This window comes from Equus asinus, chromosome 17 (genome assembly GCF_041296235.1).
Source record: "Equus asinus isolate D_3611 breed Donkey chromosome 17, EquAss-T2T_v2, whole genome shotgun sequence".
In the NCBI taxonomy this organism is placed as follows: Eukaryota; Metazoa; Chordata; class Mammalia; order Perissodactyla; family Equidae; genus Equus; species Equus asinus.
Window position 1 is genome coordinate 45,585,676 of NC_091806.1, and position 23,905 is coordinate 45,609,580.

General features: G+C 51.8%; 2 protein-coding genes across 34 annotated transcripts in view; both read left to right on the forward strand.

Moving 5' to 3' along the window:
* Nucleotides 1–2,447, forward strand: part of LRP5 (LDL receptor related protein 5) — a 103,292-nt gene extending 100,845 nt beyond the window's left edge. For all 6 annotated transcript variants that reach the window (XM_044762572.2, XM_070488294.1, XM_044762573.2 and 3 more), the window contains 2 exons: nt 48–145; nt 2,095–2,447. In XM_044762572.2, the coding sequence (XP_044618507.1) occupies nt 48–145; nt 2,095–2,356 (360 nt within the window). In that variant the 3' untranslated portion in view covers nt 2,357–2,447. The remainder of the gene's footprint in view (nt 1–47; nt 146–2,094) is intronic.
* Nucleotides 2,448–9,144: 6,697 nt separating this feature from the next.
* PPP6R3 (protein phosphatase 6 regulatory subunit 3) overlaps nt 9,145–23,905 on the forward strand; it is a 146,562-nt gene continuing 131,801 nt past the window's right edge. For 12 of the 28 annotated variants that reach the window (XM_070488300.1, XM_014861615.3, XM_070488302.1 and 9 more), the window contains exon 1: nt 9,145–9,312. The gene's annotated coding sequence lies outside the window, so the exon portion shown is untranslated. The remainder of the gene's footprint in view (nt 9,313–23,905) is intronic. The other 16 variants (XM_070488322.1, XM_070488311.1, XM_070488312.1 and 13 more) reach the window with 7 other exon arrangements.

Here is a 23,905-nt window from a genome sequence, read left to right on the forward strand (position 1 = left end):
TGAGGAAGTCCCATCAGGGGACCCTAACCTCGCTCACTCTTCTTTAGATCCTGAACCCGCCGCCGTCCCCTGCCACGGACCCCTCTTTGTACAACGTGGACATGTTCTACTCTTCAAACATTCCCGCCACCGCAAGACCCTACAGGTACGGAGTCCCTGCAGCCCTCCTGGGGCATAGGAGGGGCCTGTCCCCATTTCCTAGGTGAGGGAACCCGGGGAGGGTCCCGGGTGCGGGCAGCGGGCCCAGCCCTGTGTCCCCTGGCTCTCCTGGACCACGGAGGGCTGCCTGCCCCCGTGAGCGACCTGGGCCTGTGAGTTGAGTCGCACGTTCCCAGTGGGCTCTTCTAGTAGCTCTCAGGGTATTTTGTAAGCCAGGACGTGCCCGGGCAGATGTGGCCTTGAATGATGCCACCAGGGAGGGTTCCCACTGTGGCATGGCCAGGTCCCACCCCCAGGAGGGCCTTGGGGACCTACAGGCTGGCTGTCCACCGTCCGGGGAGGCAAATGCACAGGTACCAAGGACTCGGGCTCTGGGGCCCGACTGTGCATGAGTCCAGCTGTGGGACCCTGGCAGTGATGCTCCCTCTCACTGCCTCCGTCCCCATGAGTGCTAGCGTGGCGCCTGGCCCCGGCGGGCCCTTGATGGCTGATCGTTTCCCCCTACATGCCACGCTCCAAGGCCTGCTTGAGCCTGGGAAACCCGAAGGCCCCTAGGCCCCTACCCACCTACCCGACCCTGTCTATACCGGAGTCGCACGCCCCGCCTCCCTGGGTGGGGAGGGGACACTTAAGAACACTGAGCAGAAACAGGATCTGGTTGTGCTGGCCTGCGTCCAGGGGCTGGGGCGGAGCCTCGGGGGGTGAAGTGAGCCTGCTGGCTGCCACCCAGCCTCTCAGCCGGTAGGGTCCACCCCGCAGGTGCACGGGACCCCTCACCCCCCAAGGGAGCTACCTGAAGGGCGGGTAGGGGGTGGGCCCCAGCCAGGCTTGGCCCTAGTGTAGAGATGAGGGCTTTGGCTTGTCCCTGGACAGCCCAGGTGGAGGCAGAAGCTTGGGAGTGGACCAGCCCTTGTCCTTGGTGCTCAGGGTCCCCTGGAGCAGCGCTGCCTCTGAGCGGCAACGCCTGCCACCTGGTGGCTGTTTTGGGAACTCCGGTGCCCGGCAGGGGAGCAGGGAGCTGTGCGGCCCTGGGAGAGGCAGCCCTCTACTGGGGCCGTGCCCTGTTCAGGGACCTGCAGTGGCTCCCCAGTGCCTCAGCATCACGGTCCGTCGGCCTCTGTCCCCAGGGCTGTCACATCTACACCAGCCAGGCCAGGCCTCCCAGTCTAGCCCCTGCTGTACTGGTTCTGTCCTGACTTCGGTCTCACCTCTGTTACCTCTTCCTTCCCCACTGTCTGTCGTGGTCCTTTCCTGCCCCCGGGGTCCCCTGAGGCTGACCCTCCTGCTGGCCTCGGGGACTGGCTACCCTTTCCCACACGCCGTGGCTCTTAATTAAACACCCCATGATGCCGCCCCCCACCGCTCAGATCACGGGGCAGCCCAACACACATTCCAGGGTGCAGGAAGTGTTTGAGGGGGTGACATCTTCATAGGGGGTGGTCAGGAGACATCTCCAGGGTGAAGTTGCTTTCCCTGAAGATGGGACCACTCCAGGCCAACTGGTCTCCAGTATTGATAGTAATGATATAATGGGGAAGCGTTGTCAAGCACTTTCTGGTGTCAGGCACTGCTTCTTGCACTTTCCATGCAGAATCTCATTTAATCCTCACAGGCCCCTTTTAAAGTGGGGACTGTTTCACCCTCCCCGGTTTATCCATGAGAAACTGAGGCTCAGAGAGGTGAAGTAAGTTTCCCAAAGTCAACCAGGCAGGCTCTGGAGGCCTTGTTGTCCATAAAGGACCTTGGCCTGGGCTGCCGTCCTTGCCTGGTCCAGGGCTCCACAGCCCTGCAGGGTAGGTGCAGGCATGCCCCCTTGAGGGAGGGGATGTTGAGGCTCAGACACCACACAGCTGGGGGCCCCTGTCCCCCTCGGGCAGAAGTGCATGAGAGCCTCCCCGAGTCAAGGTCACACCCCCCTTTGGTCGTCCCCGTCAGGCCCTACATCATCCGAGGTGTGGCACCCCCCACGACGCCCTGCAGCACGGACGTGTGCGACAGCGACTACAGCGCCAGCCGCTGGAAGGCCAGCAAGTACTACCTGGATTTGAACTCGGACTCAGACCCCTACCCGCCCCCGCCCACGCCCCACAGCCAGTACCTGTCGGCAGAGGACAGCTGCCCGCCCTCGCCCGCCACCGAGAGGAGTTACTTCCATCTCTTCCCGCCCCCGCCGTCCCCCTGCACGGACTCATCCTGACCTCGGCCGGGCCCCCGGCCTCTCTGCGCCCCTGTAAATAGTTTTAAATATGAACAAAGAAAAAAATATATTTTATGATTTAAAAAATAAATATAGTTGGGGTTTTAAAAACACGAGAAATGTGAACAGTGATGGGGGGGTGGGCAGGGCTGAGAAAACTTTGTACAGTGGAGAAAATATTTATAAACTTAATTTTTTTTAAACATCACTGCCATCCTTTTGTGTCATGTGTGCGTCTGAGTTGAGTGTCCCCACGGGCTGAACAGCACCTCTGGCTGAGTCCTGGCTGGCCATGGGAGCCGTGCGCTCGTTCTCCTGGGCGCGGGGTCTCCCCCCGCCAGGCTGCCACGGGGCAGGACTGAGACCTCTGGACAGAGGCTGGCAGGCGGGCCAGCTGCATGGGTGCCTGATGGTGTGCTCAAGAAGGGCCCGCCGTGATTTCGGGCTCTGCTCTTGCCATCCTGAAATCCTGTGGTTTCTGCGAAAGGGGCCCTGCGTTTTCGTTTGTGCTGGCTCTGCAGATGATACACCTGGCCAGCCGGTACCTGCGGCTGACCTGTGTGCTGGCCCAGGGCTGCTGCGGCCATGAGACGGTGCTGGGGCCAGGTGCTCTCCTGGCCCTGCCATCTGTGTTGACCCCAGTGGATGCACTGCCTAGGGCCTGCTGGGTGCCCACCCGGGTGGTTCTGGAGGAGACTGATGGATAAGGCCTGGCCCCTGTCCCTAAGGGTCCCCAGTCTGTGGAAGGAGACGGAGAGGTCAGCACGTAATGGTGTGTCGGCTGTTCTCCCGCTGCCCCCAAAGGCGGGAGGGAACGGCCACATCTGGAGAGGAGGGAGGAAACACAACAGCTGGGAAGGGCTGAACCCAGTCTGGATGTCGGAGGGAGGTCCGAGAAACACCACCGTGTGTAGTGCTGGGTGCACGGTCCCCCTGAGAATCAACACACAGAGCTGCAACAAGGGCCTCCCAGCGGGACCCTGACATTGAGCCCTTGACCCGCCCCCAGGGCCTGGAAGTGCGAGGGTGGCAACAGCAAGGGAGGGGAGTCAACCAGCTGCTGGACCTTCTCCAGGGTGGGGGAGCTCCAGAACACCCTGGGATCCTGCAGCCCAGGTGGGAGGAGGTGGGACGGGGATGGTGGTGGCCATTAGGGCTCCAAGACTACTCGGCCAGGGGACGTAGCTGGGGACGTCAAGGCACAAGCCTGCTGGACCTGGTTCCCTGGTACAGACCTTAGGGGAGGCGCCTCTCCTGCCCCCCAACTACCTGGGAGTTCTCCAAGGTCATGGGTCATCATCGGCAACAGATGGAGACAGATCAGCTGGTGGTGCTGCTGTGGGGACCAAGTGCGGACACTGGAGACGAGGCGACCTGCTACGGGTGCAACGTAACAGTGGGCACCGAAGCCCAGTCCTGAGTGCTGACCCAGGGCTACCTGTGCCCCCCGTGGGGACCTCCCTGTGCAGACAGGAGGGATCGGCTCTGCCTGGGAAGGCCAGCTTCCCCTCTGACCCACTTTGTCCAGCTGGCCCCGTCTGTTAAGGGAGGGTGCCGTCCCCCAGGATCGTTGGAATGCTTCTGCGAGGTGATGCCTGTGAAGACGCCTCACCCAGTGGGTGCCTGGCAAGTACAGGTCCTTTGTAAATGGAAGCTGTGACCCATTAAAGCTCAGAGAGGGACATACTTGCCCAAGGTCCCACCGCTAAGGACGGGCAGGGTTAGAGGGTGCACTCAGAGCTCCGAGGCCCAAGGCAGGGTCCCCTGCCACGCAGAGCCACCTGTGGGGGCTCAGGCCTCCAAGCACTCAGGGTTCTTGTCCTTCCAGGTGGGCCACGTGCCCTGAGGTGCTAATTAACGCCCGGCAGACTGGGGGGCTCGGCTGACTTGAAGCGGGAGCTGCATTGTGGGGGCCCCCCAGGAGACCCTCAACTCTCCTGCACTTCCTTCCAGCCATGCATGGTGGGGGGCCCCTGGGAGCACCCCTGCTCCATTCTCCTGCCCAGCCACCCAGCTATCCGGTCCGCTAGGGCCTGCCAGGGATGATGCAAGGGACCGGGAAAGGGTGGCCTGGACTGCTGACCCCCCCAGCTCTGCCCTGCTCTGCCAGCCTCCCAGGTGTGCCCCCCAATAGAGGATGGCTAGGGGTGCCATCTGGTGGCCAGAGGCCACTGCTGGCCCCTTTTCAGCCATGCAGTCCGCTAGCGGGAACCGGGGCCAACCTGCTGGCCTCTTACTACGTGCCAAGTAAATCTGTCCACCTTCAGTAAGCACCCACTGTGTGCAGAGAGCCCCACACTGAAGTCCCATGCCAGGGGACCCAGATCTTAGTCAGATGTGGCCCCTCCCTCGAAGGTGCTCCAAATCCAGTGATGGAGGCAGTTTCCAAAGCTGTGGGGGATAGCACAGTGTTGAGATACCCTGGGGCCCCCTAGAGGGTATCATCCTCAAATGGGAGAGCAGGGAGGGCTTCCTGGAGGAGGTGAGGCCTGAGCTGTGTCTTAAATGAGGGGGTGAAGTTAACTCGGTCGATCTCATTTAAACTTCACTACAGCTCAGCTGGGTAGAGGGTGCCCATAACTTGTAGCTGAGGGAACCAAGGCTCGGGGGAAAAAGAAGTAAAGCCAGAGTTTTTTTCATTCTTTTACCCAATAAATATTACTAACGGGCTACTGAGTGCTCCTCAGTGTGGCCCAAAGGGCTTCCACCTTCCCTGCAAACACTCTCACCTCTGCGGTGACACCCCCTCTTCCCCAAGTCTCCGTTACCCCTCGACTGAGCCCTGTGGGGGTCTCCCGCCTCACCAACCCCATCAGAGCGCCATCCGCTCGGCTCTGCCCTCCTCACTCCAGGACGGCTGAGGGAGCTCCGCCCTGCCTTGGGTCCAGAGCTCCCTGGGCGGCTGAACAAAATCCACGTGGCCAGATCTCGGCCCGTCCGCTGCCAGGCAGGATGCTGGGGAACCGGGACGCGGCACTGTGGAAGGTCCTGTCCTGGAGAAACCCGGGTGGTTAGAAAGGCGGGTCGGGTGGGCTTGGATCCCACATGGCCCCTGCATGGTCCCTTCTTGAGAGCCAGTCAGCTGGCTCTTCACAGAATTGGGACCCCCCTGTTGGACCTCACCCTCAGATCGCGGGGCTGGGGTTCTACCAAGGAGCCCCCTTGCTGGCTGCCTCTCTCGAGGTCTTCCCCTAGATTCCCATGCCTCCACCTCCTTCTCTCCCCCCAAATGCCCCCTCCTCCTTTCTGTCCCCGTAAACTGGATGGCAGCCCCAATAGTTAGCAGTCCCAGCAGCTCCTCTTTCTACCACCACCTGGATTGTCAATAGCCCTTTGTCGGGAAGGGAAATACTCACCTCCTCCCTAACCCAGATTGATCTGGATGCAGTGACAACAAGGAAGAGAAATGAGAGTTAAAGGTCCCATGGGCCCACCTCCATCTCCCACGAGGGATGCCCTACCTGGCCCCTTCTCTCCAGCCTCCACACATCTCCACCCGCCGCAGCGATGACCCAGCATCAGCCCGGGCCCTTCTGAAGCATGTCCTCTGCCAGGGCAGCCCCACTCCGGCCCTCGGATCAGGACTGAGCCCTGGTGACACAACAAAAGGACAGACAACCGTCTCCCCGAGTTGAGCTTATTCACCTTAAAGCCTTTTTCTATCTGGGGGTGTGTGTGTTAAAATGTCCTTTCTTTTAGGAAATCACAATAATAGTAAGCAGTATTTTTTTTTTTTAATCATTACGTGAAAGAATTAAAGTTTGGCAGCTGCGTCTGTTCCCAAAAGTTAAGGAGTAATAGGCAGGTGATGGGTAACGGGCATACTGTTCTCTCCACTTTTGAGTATGTCTGAAAATAGTCATAGAAATGGTGTTTTTTTTCAAGTCTAGATGGACTAAAAATTTGAACATTAAAAATTAAACCACAAAAGGATTGGGGGGGAAAAGGGAGAAAGTGGTGGTCTGTGACATCTAGAAGTTTCAGGAATGGTGAAGCCAGTGCAAAGCTTCAAAGTCACTCTCCTGCTGAAATCCTGTTAATGGCTCCCCACCGCCCTCAGGAGATGGGCTGGGCTCAGATGCCTCCTCCTCCAGGAAGTCCTACCTGACTTCAACACTTCTGGTTAGGTTAGGAGCTCATCGTTAATTGGAGACTTTTGGGGCCCACTTACACTGGGTGAGGTTCTGCATTGTTTTGTTTAATTATAGCGCCCATGGCTCTCTGACCCACCTCAGAGTCTGGGGTGAAGCAGGTACTGGCAAGTCCTTTGATGATGAAAGAGTAAAGGGATTGGTGGGTGGCTGGGCCTGGCCTGGCTCCCAGGAGGGCAGCTCCCAGCCCTGGTTGCCCCTGGCTGCCCATGCCCAGCCTCCCTCTCAGGCACGACCCTGTTGCGGGGTCCCTGCACCCTTTCCTGGGCTCTAGAGGTCCAGCCTCTGGGGCCTGCCCCTGTGCTATTCCAACAGATGTGCTGTCCCCCTGCCCCCCCAGCATGCATGCCTCTGCAGCTCCCTCTGCCAGGCATGCCTGCTCCCACCCCACCCAGCTTAGCAAAGCACACCTTCTGAACTGGTTTCAATCTTGACTGCGTTCTTTACTAGCTGTGTGGCCGTGGGCAAGGCCTCTAGCCTCTCTGAGCAGCAGGATCAATGCAAGCAACGTCTGCCCTTAGTGGCTGCCTTCCTAGAGGCCCAGCACCCTTCAGGGCATGGACACAGCTACCGTATCATCACCAGTCCTCTGCAGACAAGGACTGGAGAGTCAGAGATGTTAGATTACCTAGCCAGGGTCATTCAGCCAAGAATGGGCCGCACCTGGTGTCTGAATGCTTTCTGGGCCTCAGTTAACCAATCTGTAAAATGGGGATGATAATACTGTTCTGGAGCCACCAGCAATGACCTCTTTCTAGAGAGTTTGCCTCCAGCCACAGGCTCTGCTGCGGGGGTGAACTGGGGAAGGGGCATATTTGCCCCAGAGACCCAGTTCCCCAGGACCTGGCATTGCCCCAGCTCATGCTGGGCTCCCCCGGATGGCATGGGGGCTCAGAGAATCTGAGTCAGTGAGGTAGGGGGAACTCAGGTCAGCTGGGGCCAATGCAAAAGGCAGGGACGGGGGTGCAGAAAGAGACTGAGCGTGGGGACTGCAGCCCGGTGGCCCGCACTGCTGTCCTGCCTTCTCTACCTCCAGTGGCCAAGCTCTGTCACTTTTCCCAGGGGGCAGCCTGGGGAAGCCCCCCCACTAACCATGCCCTGCCCTCCTTGAGCTGGAGCAGCCATCCCTGACCCAGCCAGCACCACCAGAGTCTGCTGCCTAAAGGCTGGGAGAGACGGCCAACCTCCTGGCACGGACCCCCATTGTGACTCCAGGCCCGGTGCCCACCTGAGGTCTGAGCATCCGAGATTGATGGTTCCTCCTGGGCATGCTGGCATCGTCAAGGCCCCACACGACCCAGTCACCTCTGCCACCTCCTCTCCCTGCCACGTCCCTCTCCCACTACAACCCAACCACACCTGCCTTCCCAGCGCTCCAAAGCCCCACCATGAGGTCTGTGGGCTCTCGCCCTGCCACCTGGACCCAGGAACTCATGGCTCGGTCCTCCATGCCCCGTGGGTTGAAAGGCCACCTGCTCAGGAAGGGCGCCCACCACTGTTTTACTTACCACCTACTTAGCACTACCTGGTGTGGCCAGGTGGTGTCTGACCGTCCCCCAGAGACGGGCAGAGCCGAGACCCAACGCTCCCTGCGCACTCCTGCAGGCTGCTGCGGACTGAGTGCCCACGAGCGAACAGCACCCACTCTTCGGCAGCCATCAGCCCGAGCCCCGCCACCGCACGCTCATGACTCGAGGGTGTGGATTCTGCCAACTTGAGCTCCCGCTCGGTCTCACGGGGCGCTGACCCCGCCTGCCCTGCTCAGCCCTCCGCCCGCTTTCGCTGCCTGGCCGGTTTCCACGTGTCTCCGGACGGCCCTCCGCATGCATTTAGGAACGAAGTCACTCATTAGCAGTAAGTGCGCAAGGTGGGCACGTGGTCCTGGCTCGGCCCTCCGCAGGAGGCAGGGAGGTGGCGGGGGCCCCCACGAGCATCTTGCAAGAAGCTCGTGTATAAATCCTTCCGTAGGGCAAAAAGGACATCCCTGGCATCTCTCCTCTCTCGGGGTGGCGGGCACCCAGATAATCAAAGGGCACGGGCCCCTCCACCTTGACTCCAAGCCCGGCACACTTCCCTTCTCCCAGTAAGGGGACCACAACGAACAATCCCCTTTACAAAAGGCAGCATTGGAGAATGCGGGCATCGATCCCGCTACCTCTCACATGCTAAGCGAGCGCTCTACCATTTGAGCTAATTCCCCGGCCCGGGCCAGCTTCCGCCGCCGGAACACATTGTGGCTCACGTCATCACCGGTTTCCCCGGGGCCCCGCGGCCCGCCCGCCGGCCTCGCTCCCCCATTGGTTCCCCGGCAGCCCCAGCTCCCCGGTCCTGATTGGTTTGGCTCGGTTTAGTTTTGAAAAGCACTGGCTATCGGATTGGTGGCCCGAAGCGTCCGTCACGCGGAAGCCCTGCTGTTGCTACGTCGCAGGGGGGACTCAGCCAGGTTTCCCCCGGTCCCTGATTTGCTTCTCCAGACTCCGGGTCCTAGAGGTTCCGGATCCGTCAAGTCCCTGGGAAAAGAATGCGCCCCTCGCGCTTGACTGATGGCCCCGCGAGCCAATCGGAGTGGGGGCAACCGGGTCGCTGGGCGATCCAATAGGTCGCAGGGGGCGGGAGAGGGAGGCCAATCAGCGCGGAGTTGGGGGCAGGGGCAGGGCCGCGATTGGCTGCGAGGCGGCCGGAGGGAGGGCGGGGGGAACTCAAGGCCTGCTTGATACGTCCGCCATCTTGGGCGCTTCGCTGATGGTGTCGGTGAGCGCGTTTCCCGCCTGAGCGCGACTGGCGGCGGGTCGCGGGCGCCTCCAGGTACTGGGTGGGGGTGGGGCGGCGTCGCGGGCCGCGGCGCGGGGGGCGTGGGGGGCGCAGCGCGCGGGGGCGGCGGCGGCGGCGGGGCCAGTCCGCCCGGCCTCGGCGGCGCGGGCAGGGAGCGTCCCGGCCCCCTCCCCTCCCCCCCAAAATCCACCGCCCGGCGGCCCGGGAGGCGCGGCGCCCGGGCTCCGGTGGCCGCCTGTCAGCCGCGCGCTGGGCGTCCGCTGGGGGCCCCTCGGCGCCGGGCGGCGGGGCGGGACGCGGGCCGGGCGGCGAACTTTGCGCCCGCGGAGACGGCCGCGGCCTTGCGCGCCTTGCGGGCGGGCGGGGCGCGCCCCTCACCGCCGGGCCCCTGCGCCCGCCCGCCTGCCGGCCCGCCGGCCCGGGAACTCCCCTCGGCGCGCGCCCCGCGGAGCCGGCCGGCCGCCGCAGACGCCGAGGTCCTCGTTGGCCCCGCTTCTCCGGGAAACAAGTTCTGTGGGTTCCCGCGCCTTCGCCGCAGAGTCATCGGGCCGCCGGCCCCGGCCCGGAGGATTTAAATAGCCTCCGAGCCGTCCTCCAGCTCCGGCGTCGGGGCCGCGGGCAGCGCCGGCACGAGCGCCGCCCCGGCGGGCGGGAACGGGGGTGGTCCTGCGGCGCGGCGGGGCCTCCCTCTTAAAGAAGCCCCTCCGCGGGGACGGTGGGGGGGGTGCCCCCGCCTGGACCCCGATCGCAGCTCGGACTCCCGGGCGGGGAGCTCCTGGACGCGTCCTGACGTTGCAGCCTCGGCGCTTCCTGTCGCCTCCCCGGGACTCCGCGTTTTCTCGCTGGGTCGCCCCGAGCTTTGTTTATATTTTGCTTTTAGGGGAGGGGCCCCGGGAGTTGTTTCCTTTCGTCCTCACGGCACTTGCTCCGTTGGGGTTTCCTTGGGTTTTGTCCTCAAGGTCACGTTGCAGGTAGGCAGCAAGTGGGCAGGGGACTCCCGATTTCCAGCCGCTGGAGTGCCTTCTAGAAGGGTGGTGGCCCGGGCTCAGCTTTCTTCCCTCTGGAGTCAGACTGCCCCGGTTCGGATCTTGGCTTCCCCGCTTTCTGGCTCTGTGACCTTGGGCAAGTTACTCAACCTCTCTGCTTCTTCTGTAATATGGGAATAAGAAGAGTGTCTGCCTCGGAAGTTTGTCGGGAGTGAGTTGGTACCTGTGAAGCGGCTGGGAACGGTGCCTGGCACGGAGAATCAGCCTTGGTGATTAGTGGCTGTTATTAATTTGAGTTTGATTCTTAAAGGTTGGGGTGCTGTTAGGAAGTCACATGAGTGCTTAAGTCTTGGCTCTCGGTGACTGTCTTTAGACAACTCTGTGTGCTTAAGAGTTAGTGGGCCTGAGAAGATGAACTGGAAGTTAATTTTTTCAGGAGAAGAGAGGTTGGAGATTCGTTAAATTAGAAACGTTTCCCGGAGTGATTAGTAGTGGGGCCTCAGAATGCTTTGTTCGAGAGGTGGTTAAATAAAGAAAAGCCGGTCAGGTGCTCAAGTCAGATTCTATTCCTGCTGTACTTTTGGGTACTGTGTCCTGAGTATGATTGGTCCCCAGGTCGGTCACTCGAGGGTCGCAGTGTCCTCCTGGGTTGTGATTGGGGTTTGAAAGGTTGCTGTGTGTTGGAATATCCTTCAGTGGGAAATAGCTGTTGTCCCGGATGCGTGCTGTGGAAGCGGTCTTGCATTTCAGTGTGTCTGATGGGGGAGTCTGGAATATCCAACACAGTGCTGTCACTCAGTCACACGTGTACTTGCAGTGTGTTAAGTCCTGCCCTGTGCTCTTCTCCCTGGTCCTCGAAACCATGGCGCCCTTCCCTTGGTGTCACTTGCTTGGGACCTGGCTTGCTTTATTCCACTGGGGACGTCTTATTTTGATAGACTCAGTCTTAAGGAGAGATGAGCATCTTGCTGGTGTGATTTACTCAAGAACAGGAAGAAGATTGTTTTGGGTTGGAAAACTAGGTTTTGTGTAAAGTATAGCAAAACAAAACAAACTTGCTCGTTTCAATTAGCTTCTTGAGAATTTTGGAATCAGACCATAGCTGGACAGAAAGCAAATAGTAATAAAATTAAAACTGAACAGGGTGAGGTTTGCTTAGTTTCTTTAAGATAAGTTTTTGCATCGATTTGGTACAAAGGTGATCTGCTTATTACAGATGAAACATCTCGTCCTTAAAATGTTATTTGTCAGAATCGATATTTTGTTTCTATGATAAACTTGCATCTTGCAGTTTTATATTTTGGATATTTGAGAGGCAATCTGAGTATAGCTTGGTCTAAAATTTTACAATGTTTTATTACCCTTAGGAAGGCAAATGATAGTAACAATGAAGCTCTTCTAACTCTCTGCTCAGCTGAAACTCAGCTTTGAGTTGATTTCGTGTATAAAGCGCAGAAGGCTGTGGTTTGATCTTCCTCATCTGTCAAGGTCTCAGCCCCAGTGTGGCCTGTGTAGTGTTAGCTGCTTTCCTGTGAGATGGACTGAACAAATGGACTTGGCCTCTTTGCCTTAAGCAGCTTTCTAATTTCTTCCCTTTCTTAAGCGGACCTCACATGATTGGTTTTTGATTTATTCTGGATCAGTGGTTCTCAATTGGAGAGCGATTTTGCCCCCCCCCCAAAAAAAACATTTGGCAATGTCTGGAGACATTTTTGCCTGTCATGTCTGTGGGGGTGGGCCGTGTGCTACTGGCTTCTAGAAGTAGAGACCAGGGATGCTGCTAAACATCCTATAATGTGCATAAACAGCCCTGCTCCCGCTCCCCTGCCCCCCAACAAAAAAGTATCCAGCCTCACTCTCAGTAGCGCCGAGGTCGAGAAACCCTGCTGTGTCTGTGTGGATGCTGGACTGGCCTGCATTAGCATCATTCGGGACACTCTTTAAGACCGTGGACGATGGACCCCACCTCTGGAAATTTGTGGTGGATTGAGAATATGTTTTTAAAAAGTTCCCCAGGTAATATTGAAGCGCAGCTGGGTTTTGGAACCGCTGTTCTGGACCCCAGATTTTAAGGACAACTCGTGGGTCAAGGAATCCATCGGGTGCTCCGGGAGCTGTCTTTGCAGTACCTGCATCTGCTTTGGAGGCTACTTAGTAGTGGGGAGAGATGGTGGACGTACCTTATTTTCAGGTGCTCGAACGCTGAACTTTAAAAAAAAGGTAAATGAATCGATTTTATAAAATAATTTAGAAACTTGTTTTTCCTTTCCCTCATGAAAATACTTTACCATGTTGTGCTGAAACTTAGCAGGACTCTCAGGGGTCAGGGCTGTGTGCTCCTGTGCAGAATGACCTTAGACTGCTGTGGTGTTTGAGTTTTGTATCTTTTGCCCTCATTCTGTCAGTCAGCTGTCAGTTTAGTTTTTAGATGCCAGCTTCATCATCTTTTTTTTTGTACCTGAAGGCCTATTTGCAGAGAATTAGCCCTGGATCATTTTGCCATTTCTGCCCTTTGAGGGCGAGAGAGAGGCGTACTCAGTGCACCACCTTTATCACAGTGACCTTTGCCCGCTAGTGAAGGGGCCCCCTCAGTGCCCTGGACTCTGACCCAAATGGGTGAGTGGGCAGACGAGGCGCAGCAGTGAGAGAAGGGCACAGGTCCTTTTCTCACACCTCCTTACGGTTCAGATTATCCAGTGAATGGGGTGGGAGAATGTTGGTGAAAACACTCTACACATTTTCAGCAACTGATGTGAATGTCTGGACATAGGAAAGGGAGAAGGAAGGCCATGCAGTGCCTTCTAATGCTTCATCCTGAAATTTGGCCTGTGGCCATGTTGAGAATGACAAGCGATCCCCCCCATCTCATTCTTCTAATCGTCATTTATTTGATCAGCAAATATGTGAATTGAGTCCTTACTCTGCCAGGAACTGTACTGGGGATTTACCCCAAAACAGGTGCTTGCTTACGGACTTGCAGTCTCGAGGGTGAGCCAGCAGTTACAGGAGCGATGCAGTTGTGGCTGGGGGACCTGTGGCAGAGCTTCTGGGGATTGTCCATGGTGTGAGGAAGTTGGCTCCTGGTGAGAGGCCCCAGAGTCCTCAGGGGAAAGAGCTTGGGTTCGCTGGTTGGCTGGTTGAAATTGCCAAAAGTCTCTTTTCTCTCTTAGAGAGAAAACCTTCGTTTCTCATGTGTCTTAATGGTGCCTTTGACTTACCTCTTGGGTTTGGTGTGTCTTAAAGGCATTGCCACTCTTCCCATGCAAGGGGAGCTGTTTCGTAGTGGCAGATAGGACTGATCTGTGCTGTTGTCTTTTGCTCCACAGACATGGGTAGTCAGTCCATCAAACTTGAAACACTGACTCGTCCCATTCCATCAGAGGCTTGATTTAGGTTCCCGCCGAACATCTTCAGCATCCTTGGAGTCCCCGGTGCTTCCAGTGGGTTTTTTCCTGCCGCGGTCTGGATCTAGGTTGACTGGAGATTTGTTTTTGTCGCCTTTTGACTTTGGCTTAGATTTAGTTGCCGCAGAAACCCTCTTCCTTCCTCTCTCTCTCCTTCTTTATTTTTCTTTACTGGGAAAGGGAAGATAGTTACTAGTCAGATCAATACCCACTTTATTTCAGGTTCTAAATGATTATCACCTGTCATTCGGTTACCAGCTAGCTTGGTTGGATGGTGAAGAAGCAGGTAAAAGGGAAGCTTGGCAGTGCTTGAAAGGCAGGCGTCTTACCTTAACTGGGACAAATTCATGTCACAGACTGGGCAGAGTTCTGGGTTTACTCTGAGTAGAGGCGGTTTACTGCTTGTCACTTAGAGCTGGCCAATGTTGACTTGTTTTATAAGTATTGGCGAAGGCTACATAGTTGACTGAATTTATACAAATAAGGTTTGATAGGTTCTGAATGTGTTTTTACTCATATAAAGAGGCTCCGATTTTGTACTTCTCAGCCACTCTGGAGAACGCTAGGGTATTATTAGTTCCAAAATTTCTTCCAATGGGAATATATACTGGCTTAGATTGATTTGTGTGCCCCAGAGATTGACTGCCATGAAATCTCGTGGCCCAAAGGAAAGATGAGTGAAAGATTGTTTTTTGGAACATTTGAGAGCAGAACTAAAAAGGCTGTGGAAAAAATACAAATAGAAAGGCTGCAGAAATAAGAATGTGTGTGAATGTTATCAGACTTGGAGAAAGCCGTGTGGATGGCTAGTTGGAGCCTGGATTCCCTGTACCTGGATGTAAATCTGAAAAACATTGCTGGCGTGAGAGACTCCCTTTGACAAGAGGAGAAAGGAGCTCTTGCCTGAGAACTCAGGGCCCTCTGAGGCCCTAATCAGGGCAGCCGTGTTACCCTACCCACTGAGGCACACTCCCTGGCTGTCTAGTGTAGGTAGTAGATGCTGGCTGGCCCTGGGTGAAACTGGGCTTTCCGTCCCCTGATGGGGGCAGTGGCAGGAGGAACACTGACAGATATTGACTTGATTGGCCCTTTGGGGCCTCCTTTCATGAGACTCACGATTTTGGAGTTGGAACAGAACTTAGAGGCCATTGATTCTTAGAGAAAAATTTAGGCCATGCTGGGGAATGGACTCAAAGGCTGCTGAGGAATCTCAGTTCCTGGGTGATTCCTTAGAGTTTTGGTGGCCCCACTAGCCCATAATTTGTAACGTCATTTGTTTCAAAAATGGCATGCCAGCTTGGTCTCACTGAATGTTAAGAATAAATGCTCAGGGGCCGGCCCCGTGGCCGAGTGGTTTTTCGCTTTGGCGGCCCAGGGTTTCACTGGTTCGGATCCTGGGCGCGGACATGGCACTGGTCATCAAGCGATGCTGAGGCAGCGTCCCACATGCCACAACTAGAAGGATCCACAACTGAAAATATACAACTATGTACTGGGGGGGGCTTTGGGGAGAAAAGGAAAAGTAAAATCTTAAAAAAAAAAAAGAGTAAATGCTCAACTTCTGTGTTTCCTTTTGGTGGTAGTACACATGTCAGTTTTTTGTCGTGGTAGATGACAGGGTAGTGTCTCCCAGTTTTCTTTTGTTGCCATAGAGACACCGGGGTTTCTGTTGCCTGTGGACAGTGGGTAGGTCTCAGCTGCTTCTCTTGCCTGCGGGTGACCCCCTGCCCCTTCCTATTAATCAGCGCTCTTTGAATGACTCCCCTTTCTACGGTGGACCTCTCGTCCTCACCTTGTTACTCCCTTAGGTGGATTCAGCAACCGTGCATGTGGGATCTGTCATGGGCATAGTGTTTTTAAGCTAAGAAAGTTTTCACAGATTAGTACCTGTTCTCTGTCCCCAATTCAGAGTATGCTGTGGAGGTCAAGACTGCACAGGGTCTGAAATACCTGGCTTTGAGTTCCAGCTCCCACGGTCTTCTAGCTGTGTAATCCTGATATTAGATGACATCTTTGTTCCTTAGTTTCCTTGTCTGTGAAATGAATATTCAGTATAAACTAATTAATCCAGTACCTAGCACAGTAATGTTTGCATTCGTATTATTACTGTTATCAATCTTACTTAGAACAGTGAGAAATAAATCCAGAAGTGATTCTAGTGGAAGGTGCGGTGAGTGCCCTGAAGAAGGGAGATGGCATGCTGTGGGATCGTGGGGGCCTCTGAGGCCTCTGGCTGCTCTGGGGACAGTGCTGTGTGCAGGGCGATGGAGATAGGGGAGGTTATGGAGTTAGTGTTAATATGCCAAGTTTTTTCCAGATTTGGATTATGGTATATATGTTTTACTCACATAAATGTAATAATATTTCCTTAACTTTGGTGGGAGTTGAGATCATAAATTTGAGGTTTTGTACTTTGCTTTCTAAAACATTCTTTAAAATTTCTCTTTCTTTCTGGCACTTACGACAGTATAAGGTAGCTCCCATGTTCTGTAGCACCATACTTTTCAGTGTCCTGTGCTGTTGATGAAAATCATGCATGTCTTGAAGGATCAGTGTATTTCAGCGGATGATTGGATCTGTTTTACTTTGCACTTAATTTCTTTACAAATTCCAATTATACCGAGACAGCTTTTTTCTCTAAAGGCCAGTTAGTAGATGTGTTCGGCTTCATGGGCTGTTTGGTCTCTGATAACTCCACTCTGCTGTCATGGTGTGAAAGCAGCTGTAGACACAAGGGACAGTGAAGGTGGCCGTCTTCCAGTAACGATGTATTTACAAAAACAGGTGGTAGGCTGCATTTAGCCTGTCCTGCTTTAATCTGTGTTTTTGATTTTAATTTTTAATGAGGTCATATATTCAAAGTATATCTCAGTATGTGTACAGATATTAAATGTCAAAACCAGCAGTTGTGTACCCGCTGAGCAGCTTAAGAAATAGAATGTTGCCACTACCTTTGGCTCCCCGTGTGTCCTCCTCTGACCACCTCTTTCCTCTTGTGACCTCCCCAAGGCAAGCACTATCCCGCATGTATCATTTTCTTGCTTTACTTTATGGTGGTGTCGTTTGTGATGTATCCTTGTATAATATAACTTAATTTGTGCATTTCTGCGTGTCTTTATACTATATAAATTGAGTCATTTTGTTCTGTGACCCCCTCCCCGCATTGTTTTCGAGATTCGTTTATTCAGATGTTTGAGTACTCCTGTCTTATCTTCGGGTGCTGGGTGCACTGGAATGAGCAGAGCAGATGCAAGTGTCTGCCCTCCTGGACCTTGCGTTTCGAGGGTCAAGACAGTAAGCGCTAAGTGAAAGCCGCCAGCAGTCCTCTGTGAGGATACAGCAGGGAGAAAAGGAAAGCAGGGGAGGGGTGGGCGGGCAGGCGGGCCTCCCTGAGAGGGGCCCTTTGAACAGGAGCTGAGGGAGGGAGCCCTGGCTACCGGTGGGCGTGGGGCGGGAGGAGCCTCTAGACCGAGTCCCCCAGAGCTGCTAAGAAGGGTTGTGCCTCCTGGTTGGAGGGACAGTAGAGAGCCAGCTGGCGGGAGGGAGAGCCTGGAGAGGGGCAGGAGAGAGGGCGGGGGGAGGGGCGGGGGGGGGAGCAGGCCATTGTCAGATTTTGTCTTCTTCTCTGAATGAGATGGGCAGTCGTTGTAGTGTTTTGAGCAGAGGTGTGACGAGAGTTCTGATTTATGTTTTTAAAAAGTCCCCCTGAGGCCGTGTTAAGAATAGCTGCTCCGATGGTGGCCCCTCAGACTGAGGGGGAGCAGGGAGTGGGAGTGAGACGTGGTTGGGTTCTGGATGCATCCTGAAGGGATAGCCGGCAGGGTTTGCTGACACGTTGAGTATGGGTGTGAGAGCTGAGTGGAGGATGGCACTGGGGACTTTGCGTGTGGTGGGAGTTGCCATTTGTGAAGAGAGGGAGGACTCCCAGGAGATGCGGGTGTGGAGGTAAGATGAGGAGCTGGGGTTTGGCCATGTTAAGTTCATGAAGCCCTTAGAGAGCCACCTGGAGACATGTAGTAGGATTATGGCGTTTGGAGTCGAGGGGAGGGGTCTGGGCTGAAGATGAATGTGAGAGTCTCCAGTGTTTGGATGACACTTGAAAGTCCTCAGGTCGAGTGAGAGCACAGAGGAATGAGTGCCAGGTGAGCAGCGGGGACGAGGCGGGCTCTGAGGTGGAGGACGACCAAGCTTGTGTTGTGTCTGTGAAGCCAAGGGAAGTGTCATGGGGGCGGGAGTGAGAACCTGTGCCCAGCGCTGCTGCAGTGAGGTCGGGTAAAATGAGGGCCAGGACTTGTTGTGGGTACGGCAGCACACAAGTCATCCATGACCTTGATGAGTGGTGCGGGAAGAGCCTGGAAGGGAGGGTTCACAAAGGATTGAGAGAAGAGGATGGCAGATAGAGAAAGTTCTTTCGTGGGCACGTGCCCTGATGCTGAAGGGAGATTTGGGGCCCTGAGAAGGTTTTGTTGAGACGGGAGAAATTGTAGCGTTTTTGCTGTGTTGGTGGGAAATGATTCTGTACGGAGTGAACACCTTGAAGTGGGAGACGGGGCTTGGCTGGAGCCCTGTTTTGGGGAAGGCGACAGGGAATGGGCCGAGTGCCCCAGTGGAGCATCCGGGACTCCTCCTTGGTGAGAGGAGGGAGAGCAGAGTAGGGGCGGGGGTGGTGGGAGCATGTGGTCTTTTTTTTTTCTCTCAGTGAAATAGGAAGAAGTTACCAGGAGTCAGTTAGAATGAGGTTGAATAGGGGCTAGTGGAGTGTAAGGAGAGAGAAAGTATGGAATATCTATGGGAAAGTAAGGATGTGAGTGGATTAGCAACGTGGGCTGGTTACCGGAGGGGTGAGCCTGAGTTGAGTGTGACAGCAGCCGTTGTGGTCTTACCTGAAGCGGGGGAGGCAGTGCTGCAGGGGTGTTGGAATTAGGGTTTTCCCCAAACAAAAGTGGCAGAGCGAGAACGCCCTGGGAGTGACTGTAACGGGCTGTGGGATCGAGGCTGGGAAGGAAGGGGAGTGAGGGCATGCAGAGAGCGAGGCTTCTCCACGTGGATGCGTGTAGCTGTCGTTTGTAACTTGTCACTTCTGGGTTCTGTTTCAGGCTGAATATATGTCAGTTTGTTCTTTGTCCTCTCATTGGATGATAGGATTGTTTCCAGTAAAGAAACAGTGCTGCTTTGAACAAGTGCAAAAGCATTTCTCTAGGGTGTAGACCTCGGAGAGGATTGCAGGCTAATGGCACCTGTACACCTTTAACTTTAGTAAATGGTGCAAATTGGTTTCCAAAATGGTTGTACCAATTTACCCTCCCACCAGCACTGCTCTTCTGCATCCTTGTCAACCCCTGGTATTGTTAGACTTTTTTATATTTGCCAATTTGGTGGCTGTGAACTTTTATTTTTTAGAAATAATAGTTTTATTGAGATATAGTTCACTTATACAATTCACCCATTTAAAGTGCACAATTTAATGGGTTTTAGTATATTCCCAGAATTGTGTAATGATCACTATAATCTAATTTTAGAATGTTTTTTTCACCCCAGAAAGAAACCTTGTACCCGTTAGCTGTCACTCCCTGTTTCTATCTAATCCCTTGGCAACCACTAATACACTTTCTCTTTCTATAGATTTCCCTATTCTGGACATTTCATATAAGTGGAATCATATGATACGCGATCCTTTGTGTCTGCCTTCTTAGCATAATGTTTTCAAGGGTCATCCGTGTTGTAGTGTGTATCGGTATCAGTTCTTCATTGCTTTTTATTGCCGAATAACCTTCCATTGTGTGGATAGACTGCATGGTATTTATCCATTCATCAGTTGATGGCCATTTGGATTGTTCTCGCTTTTTGAGTATTATGAATAATACTGCTGTGAGCATTTGTCTACAAATCTTTGGGTGGACGTGTTTTTATTTCTCTTGGTATGTACTTTGGAGTGGAATTGTTGGGTAAAACAGTAACTCCATGTTTAACATTTTGAAGAACTACCCAGCCTTTTCCCAAAGTGGCTACATCATGTTACGTTTCTATATCAGGGCTCCAGTTTCTGCATGTCCTCGCCAACATTTATTATCTTTCGTTTGTGAAAAAGTATAGCCATCCTAGTGGGTGTGAAGTGTGGTATCTGCTTCTGGTTTGGATTTGCCTTTCCCTAATGACTGATGCTGTTGAGCATCTTTTCATGTGCTTATTGGCTACTCGTGTATCTTCTTTACAGAAAAGTCTATTCAAATCCTATGCTCGTTTTTATTAATTTATTTACTTTTGCATGGTTTTAATGTTTTTTTCTCTCATTACTAATGAAGTTGAGCATCTTTTTAGCTATTTGGATTCCCACTTTTGTGAAATGTCTGTTCGTGTCTTATTTTTTTTCTATTGAGTTGTTTTGTTTTCCTTATTTGTAGGAGTTCTTATATGTTCTGATTAATATTTTATTAAATCTCTGTGTGATAGATATCTTTTCCCAGTTTGTGACTTGTCTTTGTACTGTGTTTATGGAAGTTTTTAAAAAGTAACTGTTTATTGAAAGCATGGAATAAAAGGGCGGAAAAGTGTCTCAGTGTCTTCTGATCTTTTCTTGTAGCCCTCATACTACCCAGGGAAGAGGAAGTTGATTTTTGGTTTATGGGTAGTTGTCTTTTTTAAAGTTTTATGGTTTTTCTCCATATAAGTCTTGCACATCTTTTGTTAGATTTATTCTTTGGGTACTTTATGGGTTTGTTGCTGTTGTAAATGATGTTTTTAAGTTAAATTTTGTATTTGCTGGTAAATGGAAACGCAGGTGACTTTGGATGCAGCTCTCATGCGTAACTTAGTTTGCCTGTGGACTCTTGGAGTTTTTATGTAGATATCCATCTCATCTTTGAATAATGACAGTCATTTCTCTGCATTCCTTTCACTTTTTTTTTTTTAAAGATTTTTTATTTTTTCCTTTTTCTCCCCAAAGCCCCCCGGTACATAGTTGTGTATTCTTCGTTGTGGATTCTTCTAGTTGTGGCATGTGGGACGCTGCCTCAGCGTGGTTTGATGAGCAGTGCCATGTCCGCGCCCAGGATTCGAACGAACGAAACACTGGGCCGCCTGCAGCGGAGAGCGCGAACTTAACCACTCGGCCACGGGGCCAGCCCCTGTTCCTTTCACTTTTTATACCTTATTTCCCTCTTGTTGCGCCGCTTCAGGACAACCATTACAATGGAGAGTATAAATGGTAATGGCAGGCATCAAGCCTACTCCTGGTTTGAAAGGAAATGCTTTTATCTTTCATCATTAAATGTGGGGATACGTTTTGTTTGTTTTCTTTAACAGGTTGAGGAAGAGTTCCTCGATCTTAGTTAATGGAGAATTTAAAAAAGTCACAAGTGGGTGTTGAATTTAATTGAATGCATTTTATGCGTCTGTTGAGATGATAATATGATTTTTTCTCCTTTAATCTGAAAAATTGCTCTAAAAGGTAATATTGAAATTAACCTTATGTTTCTGGGATAAATCCGGCTTGATCATGACATATTTTTTAAAAAAAAGCTGTATTTTTTTGTATGTTTGTGTTTTCTTTTGGTATGGAGTTTTTGTATGTTTTGATTTGCTATTATCTTAAGATGTATGTATCTATGTTCGTTGGTAAGATTGGTCTGTAATTTTCCCTTTTTTGTATCAACCTTGATGAGTTTTATCATCAAGGTTATTCTAGTCTAATAAAATGGGCTGTAATATTTCTTGCTTTTTATTCTCTCAGAGAGTTTTTATGTAAAATTGGAATTACCTGTTCCTTCAATATTTGGTAAAACTTACCTGTAAAACCATTAGGGCCTGGTGTTTTCAGTCTGAGATTTTAAAATGGCTGATTTGGTTGCTTTAATAATTACAGGATCATTGGAGGCTTTTTTTCGGGGGGGGGGGGTCACATTTGGTAATTTACATTTTTCCGAAATTTGTTTATAATGTCTGCATTTTCCTATATATTGGCAGGAAATTCTAATTTCTTGTCTTTGAATCTCTGCGTTATTTGTAGTCAGTCACTAATATTAATCATATTTTGTATTAAAAGTCTTTTTTTTTTTTTTACTTTGACTCATAAATGAAAAAGAGACCATCAGAGACAGAAGGGGCATCAGGGGACACAATGGCCTGTAGGCTGGGCACCGCTGGAACTCATTTGTGACCCTGTGGTCAACAGGCCCTGTGGTCCTGCTTCTGCCACAGCCCTCCTCGAGGGGGATTAGGGGCTTTGGTCTTGGCACTGCTGATCCCGGGACCAAAGAGTTGATAATCTACTTTTAGTTGTAGCCCAGTGCTTTCCATTGAGGCCAAGGAGTTTGAAATGCGTAGGCAATATAACTGTTGTTTTGATCCAACTTCAAAAAATAAAGCTTGATAATCTGCCGAGACAATGAGGAAAGAATGAGAAAGCATTGTAGAGGGCCTCGGTAGAGAGAGAGCTGGTTTAGCAGAATTGTTGGGAGGATTAAACATCAACACTACTGGGCATGTTTGTGTTTATCCGCAGAAGAAGTAGAGAGGCTGTTGCTGCCAGTTAGCCTGTGGTCAGGCCTCCGGTTTCCAGGGTTTCGTGTCAGTTACTCTGCATTGCCTCCTGCCTGCTCTCCTCCCGGCCTTCCTCTGGGGCGGTGTCACTTGTGTGTCTGCCTGTTGCGTTTGCCCAGTGCCTGTTACTGCTCTTCTCACTTCTCCTTGATTCATTACATGCATTATGTTTAACTCTTTTCCCTCCAGATGCGTGTGGGGCGTTCATCTTTCATAGGAAGAAGCAGTCTCTGGGAAGGAGGTGGTCTAGCCAGAATAGCTTAGGAGAAGGTCATTACGTTGAGGAGAACTGGCTTGGCACCCTGGTTTGACAAACGCTGACTAGCTTTCTGACTTTGGGCAAATTATTTCACCTTTCGAAGCCTCAGTTTCTTCATTTGTAAAATGGAAACAATATTAAAGTTCTCCCTTTTCCATAGAAAATAACTTGGGATAATTTGAGTTTGTGGGATTTTTTGATAAACGTTTTTATGTAGAAGTCATAAACTTTGACAGAACGAGTGGTTAAGACCAGGCTGACTTTGTTAATCATTCTTAGCTTATTTTATGAACTCTTTTATTGGCTTTGGTTTTGAAATCTTTACTAGAGGTAGGATATTGTGAATTTTTTTTTTATTTTGCCATTTTTCTGTTTGGAATAGAAGAATCTTAGTTTTTTTTTAAAGATTTGCTTCAAAAAAAAGTAAAATTGTAGATATAACTAAAAATCTCTTCTGAATCCCTTCTCCCGATTCTTTTCTACCTTCTGCTCTGTTAGTTTTATGTCTGCCTTCTTGATTTTTTTTTCCTGTGTATTTGCATACTTATCCATATACGTTTAGAAACTATGTAGCGTTGAGAATAGACACTTTTTTTTCCCCTTACTCATCACTTTTCACTGAGTCCCATGCAGTGCATGGAGATCTGTCGCATTCTTTTTAGTTGCTGCCTACTGAAAGTATACTTTATAGCTGTTTCCGTATCAGTGGGCTTTAGGTTTTTTTGTTTTAATCACAAGCAGTTCAGTCAACTTGCTTTTAGTGTGGTGTTATAAAGCACTTTGTTCTTACAAGCTTTTAGAAGTAGAGTGTTTGGTGCAGAAATAGCTAAAATACACAATTATATGCTGGATTCTTTTGCTTTTTGTCTTTGCATGTGAAATACAACTGTTAAGCAGTGGGAAGAAATCTTTTTTTAGAAAGCTTTTTTATCTATCTCCTTTTCAAATGATATATGACATATGGTGTTTTTAACCTCTATTATAAATGAACAGTTATTTAGCAAGTCTTTTTTATTGTAAAATATACATAAAAATTTCATTTTAACCATTTTTAAAATTAACTGTTTCATAGAGCAGTCTTAGGCTCACAGAAAAAGTACAGAGTTCCACTGTCCCAGAGTCCCTTCTAGCCTTGCCCTTCCTCAGCCTCCCCACTAGCAGTGTTGATACCAGAGTGGCACATTTGTTATAATCCACGAACCTACGTTGACGCGCATCATTATCACCCAAAGTCCACAGTTTCCATTAGGGTTCACTCTTGGTGTTATACATTCTGTGGGTTTGGACGAATGTGTAATGACATGTATCCACCATTTGAGTATTCTACAGTTTCGCTGTAGTTTCACTGCCCTAAAATCCTTGGTATTTTGCCTGTTCGTCCCTGCCTCATGCTTAACCCCTGACAACCACTAATCTTTTTCCTGTCCCTATAGTTTTGC